This window comes from Gavialis gangeticus, unplaced genomic scaffold, assembly GCF_001723915.1.
Source record: "Gavialis gangeticus isolate Ggan-Ray unplaced genomic scaffold, GavGan_comp1, whole genome shotgun sequence".
NCBI lineage: Eukaryota > Metazoa > Chordata > Crocodylia > Gavialidae > Gavialis > Gavialis gangeticus.
Window position 1 is genome coordinate 208,847,027 of NW_017729032.1, and position 8,817 is coordinate 208,855,843.

At 42.0% G+C, this 8,817-nt stretch overlaps 1 protein-coding gene across 4 annotated transcripts in view; it reads left to right on the forward strand.

Annotated features, from left to right (window-relative positions):
• The window catches only part of PRDM15 (PR/SET domain 15), a 60,342-nt gene that overhangs the window by 209 nt on the left and 51,316 nt on the right, over nt 1-8,817 (forward strand). For 3 of the 4 annotated variants that reach the window (XM_019525078.1, XM_019525081.1, XM_019525080.1), the window contains exons 2-3: nt 5,275-5,320; nt 7,954-8,047. In XM_019525078.1, coding sequence (XP_019380623.1) covers nt 5,284-5,320; nt 7,954-8,047 — 131 coding nt within the window. In that variant the 5' untranslated portion in view covers nt 5,275-5,283. Of the gene's footprint in view, nt 1-4,969; nt 5,321-7,953; nt 8,048-8,817 lie in introns of those variants that run through there. The other variant, XM_019525079.1, reaches the window with a different exon arrangement.

Genomic DNA, 8,817 nt, shown 5'->3' on the forward strand with positions numbered 1-8,817 from the left:
CTCGCGCCGGCCCCGCCCCTGCCGGGGCTGCCCCGTGGCGCGCGGGCCCCGCTCCCGCCGCTGCCTCCTTGTCTCCGGCCTGCCTGGTCTTTGTTTCAGCGCCCGCCGCCCGGGCGGGTCCGAGGCAAAACCCGGCGGAGCCGCTCCCGGATCCCGGCCCCCGGCCTCCAGCTGCCGCCAGGCGCGGAGAGGAGGGGAGGGAGCCGCACCTCACCTGCCCCTCCCCGCCGTGCCCGGGCGGCTCCGACGCCCTCTGTACTGTCCAGCTCTGCAGGGGCCGGATCCCGCCCCCAGGATGGATCCCACCCCTGGGGGTGCCCTGCCCTGGGGGCAGGTGACAAGGCATCTCAGAGCAGCTCGGCCCCCTGTGGAGAAGCGGGTGCTGAATCCCCACCCACCTTCCTCCTCGTCTTCATCCCCCTGTGCCCCACGTGGGTTTGTCCCCCCTGCACCCAGCACCAGGGCTTCTCCCAATCGGCCCCCACCCACGCCTGGCGGGTCTCATGCAAGCACAGGAGACCGGACAGAACGGGATGGGCCAGCCCAACCAGCTGCTCTGCTCTGGCCCTGCTTGTGCTGCTTGCCTGGCCTTGTCTTCATGGGGCAGGAGCAAGGTGGTGGGGGCCTGCCATGCCCCATCTCGCAGGCACAGGCCCAGGCCATGCCAATCTGACATAACTGTGGGGTAAAATTCCTTCCTAAATGCCTCCCCCCGCCATCTCACACATGCAGGCCATGCTGATCTAACCATGGAGTCAGACTCCTTGCTGACCTCCCTCCCCTCCATCTCATGCACACAGTCCAGGCGGTGACCAGGGGATAAAAAGCTCCTTCCTAACCCCTGATGTGGTGATTAGTGTGACCCTTAGCAGAGGCCAGAGCCTCTAGCGAGAAATCTCAGGTTTTGAAAGGTTTTTTTAGTTTTAGCAGTTGTACTGGCAAAGCCCAGTCAAAATCCCCTGTTCTGACTGCAGCCAAGTCCCAGTGCTGAAGGTGAATAAACGCCCCAGACACTTGCAGCAGCAGAAGGGGAATTGTCCCTTCCTGGCCCTGTGTGGCATCCAGCAAATCCCAGAAGTGAGTAATAAACCAAACTGCCCTCAGTCTGCACTGCCTTCGGCTATGTTCTTTCATTTCAGCTTGGTTGTGAGCCAGGTGCTACCTTATTATCCATAGATGTTATCTACATAATACAGGTATTGACAGTCTGCCATGGGAGTTAGGGGCACAGCCTATGAATCTGAATTTCCAGGGCCTTAAATACTGGAGACTGCATGCCAGAGAGGAACAGTGTTAAAAATGCTGGGTTTGTTCCCAGTTTCAGTACCCATTCTTTGCCACACTGTGGCAGGGTAACCTGTGGTTATTTATAAGGTGGTTTTCAGTCAGCTAGTTACAGTTACTTACATTGGGGATGAAAATGCAAACTGCCAAATTCTCTTTGCTAACTCTTACAAGAAAACGTCCAGCTGATAAAATTGTGCGGGCTATTTATTAAAGAAACTCGAGCTATTCATACATCGTTCCTTCAGTTCTTGATCCCCAAAACAAGCATGGCTCAGTGAGTCCAGGTCATTCATCCAGCTGATATGTTTTCCTTGCTGTTTCTGCTTAAAGCATATGGTGCCCTCATGTTGTCAAAAGTGCACTTTTTACTTCTGATCTGACCCTCACTTCCTTACCTAAAATGAATTTTTGTGCAACTCCTCATGTACAGAGAGAGGTAACTAGTTCTTCATTGGTGTAGTTGCCACTTAATGAATGCTATCAATAATATACAAAAATTTCTGGAATGCCCAGAAGATCCATATCATCTCTGCAAAGCAGGAAGTTAATCGTGTGCAGCAGGGTGGGTTTCTTTGCTAGATTAAATGTTAGCAACCAGCAGAGGAAATGAATCCGGTCCCAAGCAAGAATGAGGAGTAAGAGGTTTTGGGTTCTGTCAGGCTCTGCCACTCGCAATGTGACTCTGCAGATTCATCATCTGTAAAATGGGTTGTCATAATACCTATTTTAGAAGAGTATTGTGAAAATATAATAGTGATTTATAAGGAGCTTTGAGATCCGTGGGTGAAAAGTGACATATGAAGTCAAAATAGAATTATAAAGCTAATTTTCAGGATCTTCTTTCTTCCTTGCCTTTTGCATAAGGCAAAGTTACAGAGACCTGTAGTCAACCTGTACATCTAGTATGAATATATGAATGTACAAATGTACAGGAGTCCTTGAGCAGTCCTCTTATTATACCTGCACATTCAGGTGTTCCCTTTGGTGTACTTATTAGCTCTGTTCCAGTGGATATGTTTACACTGCAGTTTTTTGGTCTACTTGATACATAATGCATTGTCTGTTCTTTCTTTTGCAGAACATAGTAGGTCATTGTGCTGAACTAATGAAAAGACCTCTGATGCATCAGAAATCAGTGTGCTATGTAGGAAATGAAAAATGACTTGTATAGAGAGGTGAAAATTAAGATAATGTAAAACATTAACTGAGATTTAGCACCTCTCTCATCAGTTTAATGAGGTGCATTTGAGTGACCTCTATTTTCTATCTTCATCTCCTTAAATGGTAGCATCACACCATTGTGCTCTCCCTGTGTGCTGCTACGTCTCGTTTTCTCTTTGTTCCTAAAACCATAGCGATTGTTGGTCTCCCATAATGTTGTACATAATAATTATAATTACCAGAAACATTTGTCGAATTTAATTTGCTGGTAGTGTCAGACCAGGGAACCAATTGTCTTTCACAAAAGGTTTGACGCAGACAGTGGCAGTGCTGACTTGGTTTACCAGCATGCCTCAACCAAATCTACATGGACAAAATTAAACCTCCCAAGTATGGAAACGGATGCAAAGATGCAGTCTGTATAATGTAACTGGTTGAATTGCTATTCTTTGTGATCATGTACAGCAAGGATATCAAACTCATTTAGCACCATGGGCTGGATCTGGACTGTGGGGCTTCTTGCAGGCCAGACCACCCATCTTTGGTGGCGATATTAACACCCTGGGTGTTGGTCTTACCCATGCAGTGGCTCTGGAAGCCATTGAGGTTAAAGCCACCACTGCAGAATTGCATCCCCAGTGTGGAAGAACATGTCCTTTTATTGTATGCTAGGGGAGAAAGGAAAGATCTGCCAGACTTTGCTTATCTTTGCCCATTTTTATGTGACTTCTTGGTAATAACTAACCGCTGCCGCCACACAGTAAGTTATTTAAGCAGTAGTGACAAGAGATACGTACTACTTTTATATTTGTAAATCTCAAAATATTTTATGAATGGGGGCACGAGTCATGAGCCTCATTTCACAGATGAATAAAAATAGGGTAGCACAGAGATGATGTGACTTAATTAAGTGCAATTGTACAAATCCATAGGAGACCTGGGAATTAATTCTGTTTCTGCTCACTTCCCGACCCGTGTTCCGTTCACCAAAGCTTACTTTTTCTCTGCACCACAATTGCAAAAGCATTCATGATCCACTGCCCCAAAGTTAGTGGTGGTACTTACCAAAATATCACTAGCCTTTTTATTCTCTGGTGTCATCATATGAAAAAAATACATTAATTTCTCTGTATCTGGGGTTGCAGTTCTTAGAATCTCAGCTTCTCATCTGTGTGACTCATGGTTGACAAACCTGACATGACTGGGCCTCTAAGCTTGCCCTCTCCAGTTGTAAGAGTGAGTATGGGGCTGGCAGTATGGATCTTCAGCTCCTGCCTGACTCATAATAGAACTAGAGAGGACAAGGTGGAAGGGAAGAATGATATGAGGTGACCTTGGGGCCACACCAAAGCTGACAGTTCTCGTTCCAGGCCTGTGAAGCAAAAGCAATGGAGAAATAAAGCTTTTACTTCATGCCTGAGCCTCTGGCTGAGAATTGTGGGGGAGAGATGTGTGAAGTTACCACATTATAAGATACAGGTATAAATTATGTGTTTGGTACAGAACAGAAGCCCCAGCTCTGAAAATCCTAGCTTCTGTGAATTTAATGCAGATCTTTACTACTTGATGTGTTTTGGTTTGGGGCAGTAAGGGACTGATTAAAAATCCATTTAAGTCAGTGGGAACCCCTCTTGACTCTAATGAAAATATTTGTTCAAATTGAACATATCATAAGGTTATGAACGGAATGCATAAAGTGTCTAAAATTGAAAATGTTATTCATATTTTCTGCATGCTTGTATCTTAAAAAAAAATTAGGTTGACATTGTCTTTAAAGATGACAAACTCTGAGGCTTTGGATATATTTCTGGGCCAGCACGTGTTTCAGTGGACTTTTTAAAGATATAAGATTTAAAGATGTAATGATCTCTTTACTATATATGTAAAAAAAAACCTTTGCATTCTGATCACTGGAATTTAAATTGTGTAATATTTAGGTATGCTTCATCGAAGAGTCAGTGCACATTTAAAATATTTCCTAGGTGCCCCATCTATACTTTTTTTTTTTTTTTTTTTACATTGCCTTAATTAACCCATCACTAGAACTCATTTTACTATTATAATTTATAGTGGAATGCAGTTAACACAAAAGTCATTTTAAAGTGGAATAGACTAAAAGTCCCACATGTCCACTAAAACTATCTGAAGTAAGCGTTGGGAAGAAAAATGACTTTGCCGTAAAACTAATATTCCATTGTATTTATGTGCCAGCAGTCCTTATAAAACTGTGATGTAAGCTGATATGAGCATGTTTTTCACAAACGCTGGTATGGATTAAAATAATAAATTTCTGTTTCCTTTATTAAAATGCTTCATAAACCAAAGTGGTTAGGAAAAGGCCTGAAACTTGTAGAAAGAATGTTAGTAATATATGGCATCTGTTCATCAGTGAATGGTGATAGATACTGCAGCTATTCTACTGAGGGTGGTGCATTTTCTCTTGTGACTGTAAAAACCAGTGTTAGACTTGCAGGTCCTGCCACAGCGGTCCCAGGTATACACAGCATTAGGGACTTACTTGACAGGCTGTTTCCTTTGGTCATGTTTCTGTTGTAATTCGAGTGACCATTTCTCATCATGATGTTGGACTCCGTGATTGAGAAGGGAGCGCCACTTTGTCCTGTCATCACTACTAATAGTCACTACTTGAATCAATAGTATCTTTAATTTGCGTTTTACCTTTCATGTGCATCCTTCTTTTTAGGGTTCAGCAGCCTCTATATTCGTGTAGCTCAGTTAACATAATAGGTTAATAGGTGGGTGTTTTATTAGTGTAATAAAAACAAGGAGTTTCATTATGCTCAGCTTCCTTTTGTTTTTTGACAGGTTGCAGAAATGGCAGAAGATGGCAGTGATGAAACCATGTTTATTTGTAAGTATTAGAAGAAGAATGTGATGTAGTTATTAGAATGGGACTTGTCTGTACCCTGTGTTAAATTTGAACCAAAAACAAACTTACCTTTTGTTTGTTTATTTGTAAAGTTAATTATGTAAGTGAATCCCAAGTATTGAAGGAAATTTCCAGTTTTTAAGAACATGAATACTTTATTGGAAGGGGAGAGGAAGAATATACTGAAATGGCTCTAGACGTGAATGAATAGCACAGTATTTTTCATAACTGGCTATGGGGAGACTGAAAAACCCCAGAGCTGTCAGTGGTTAATTTGAGCCTTTTGCTTATGTGGTGGTGGTGGCCTTATTGGGCAATGCGCCAGGCATTATTCTGTGGCGCTTCAGAGCTAGGAAAATGACAAAATTCAGTTTTGGTTAGAAACCTGTCACCCTGTGTTTTGGAGCTGCAACATCCTCGTGTCCTTTGAGGATCTGATACAGAAAGGAACCTGTAGACCAGGCTGATCAGGGGGTTACACTTATATAACCAAAGGAGTCCTGAGTCTGATCCAGGCTGGGGAAAGCAAAAGCGAAGAGTGTGGCCTTGATGGTCCCAGAAGTCTTGTAAACGATCTTTACCTCTGTGGGTTAGCAAGGGGGCAGTCACCTTGCCAATTGCACAAATAGTGTGCATTAAGTAACCTGCTCTCCCCATACCCAAATGGGACATGGGAGTTGAATTTGTGGCATTTCTTCGTTTCTGTGCGAGTTTTCTGAAATAATTGATTTTTGTATCTGATATTCTGGGCTTCCAAAGTTGCTCGCTGTTGTTGAGCTTCATGTTGCATTAAGCTCAGTTCACAACTAAATAACATGCTTCTAAAATGCCAGAAGGGCTACATGCTCAGCCTGGTGCCTGAAAATTGTTCTGTTGTCTTTCTGTTTCATGCTGCCTCATCAGAAGTAAACATTGTAGAATCAGAACTCAGCTGATAGTTTTGTTGATAAGCACGAAACAGAATAGAACACTCTGTGCTCTTCAGCGGGTACGGTGACTCTACAACGATGTTTTCCCCCTTTTCTGGCAGAAAACTATGCAGATGTAGCTGAGAAAATGCACAAAAGGTCCATCTCTTTGATTCCAATTGGAACAAAAATGAGACATCATTACAGAATAGAAGTATGTTTTGAAGGGAGTTGTAGCCTAGTAATTAAAGCTGGGAGCTGGAACTCGTGTACTTGGTTTCTGATGCTAACACTCACTTTGTGCCTCAGTATATCCATTTAAGAGCTGGGTAGATTATCTATTTTGCAAGGAATCGAGGGTTAATGATAAGTTATTAATAGAATTTAACAATTTAATAATAATGATAGTTATTATTAGTAATTATGAGCCACTATAAGATCAGGGTGAGAGGGAAGACTGCACTCTACAAATAGTGGAATAGGTGATGTAGGGAGTCTTTAGGCAGAGACTGGATGGACGCCTTGCTAGGATCATTTGATCTCAGCAGTTTTCCTTCCCAGAGCAGGGGGTTGGACTCGATGATTTTTCGAGGTCTCTTCCAGCCCTTGATTTCTATGAGTATTGTAAAAATATTTACTGATTAGAGTCTTTCTTCTGACCATAAACTTGCTTCTAAAAACCATCATCACTGCTAAACCTGCATTTTCCTGCACACTCCTCAAGGTAATTCGCATCTGTCTCTGGTTTTGTAATGCTTCTGTAGCCTTTGCACCCTTAAGTACCACACATAGTGAGCACTATTGATCAAGGAAGGTTTGCCACATGGCATCCTGTAGATTTCAGAGAGATATGTTGCATGGTAGTGTTATGACTTAAACCCCACTTTAATTGTCTGTCCACAAAGGAGAGTTCTTATGTCCATGTGCTGCTTATGTTCCCTAGTAGAGTAGTGGTGGACAATAAGAATTAAAGAAAGCCACATGTTGTGGTGTTAGATGTTGAATATCTTTGCAGAAATTTTAGATGCTGAGAATTTGCATGCTAAACATTGAAAGCTTTTGTTAGAGCATAACCTTCAAAGAAATCCATATGTTAGTGTTCACTTTTGTGAACACTGGGAATGAGACTTCCAAGTAATAAAAGGCAGTGTAAGAGTGATGTTGTAGCCATGTAATAAAAGCTAAGGATCTTCTCACTAGGTACTGTGCGGAAACTTGGGAAAATCTGGTACACCCAGAGAATTCCTGGCTTTGTTGAAATTGATGAGGTGTTTGTCATTGACTTCAGTAGGGCCAGGGTGTTTTCAGTGTCTGAGAATATATGAGGTTCTGCATGTGTGCCTTAAAAACATGGATCCTTTGAACAGAATAATACTTTTCCTAGCTTTTGTTGGCTAAAACATTGTTGTTCTACTATTTTTATACCAAGTATTTACTGGGGGTTGATTTGAAAATATTTTCTTTGGGAAGATATTTTAATTTTTTTAAATGCATTGTCACCTATGACATTTCATTCCCAATCCTGCATATGTGTTGGACAGTGCTTTTGATTCAATTTTGCATAACCTCTGAGGCAGTAGAAATGACAAGCTTATTTAATTTACTTAGTTCGATGCTTGAATTTTGTATCTGGCTTTCCTAAATAAAAGGCAACAGTCCTAGGATAGCATTTCCTTGAAGCTGTGTATGCTGTCTTTTTCCTTACAGGGTGTGAGGACTGTGGTCAGTATCATGATTCAGAATGTCCCGAGTTGGGCCCAGTGGTGACAGTCAAAGACTCTTTTGTGTTGAGCAGGGCAAGGTAAGTAACTTTAGCATGGCTCTGCAGTTCCTTTGTTTAAAATTAATTTACTGTTTGGCATACGCCAGACTGACACCTAAAAAATGAGGATCTCTGTCTACAAAACAAACAGACCATGATGAAACAAAGAAGTGAAGCATGTGTTTAAGCACTTTGTTGCTTTGAAACAAGAGTCTCCCTGCTTATTCATACCTTGGCAATTGTGGTGAGATTGCTAATTGGGATGGTTTCTTAAAATGGCTGGTTTCTTAAAAACAGTGAGTACCTTTCACATTTTCTTGTTTTTCCCATCTTAAGCACATCACACCACATTTTGACATATTCAGAATGGTGCAGCATTTTTCAGTGGTGATAATGTGGGTGCTACAGTACTTGATTCATCATCTGTCATTTATCTACCACGAGAAGCAAAGCCACTGATTCTTCCCATTTTTATAGGTTTTTAAGAGTGATCTTAAATCCTAATCTTGTCAACCTATAACGACATAGCAGAATTATTTATGTTTCCCAAAAGAAACTACCCACTTAAATTCAGAGTTAGGATAAAACAGTATTACATAGAATCATTAAATGTCACCAAAATGTATATCTTAAAGAGAAATTTTTTTTTTCCTCTGGAAAAGATAATTCACTTTTGAGGTATCTTTGAAATATTCTAGAAACATAGAAACTCAGTGAAGAAGACTGGTCTCAAAGACACGGCAGTGGGGGCAATGCAGTGAATCTTTGATCAGAACCAGAGAGGCTTTATGACAGCTCAGCTGTCTCTT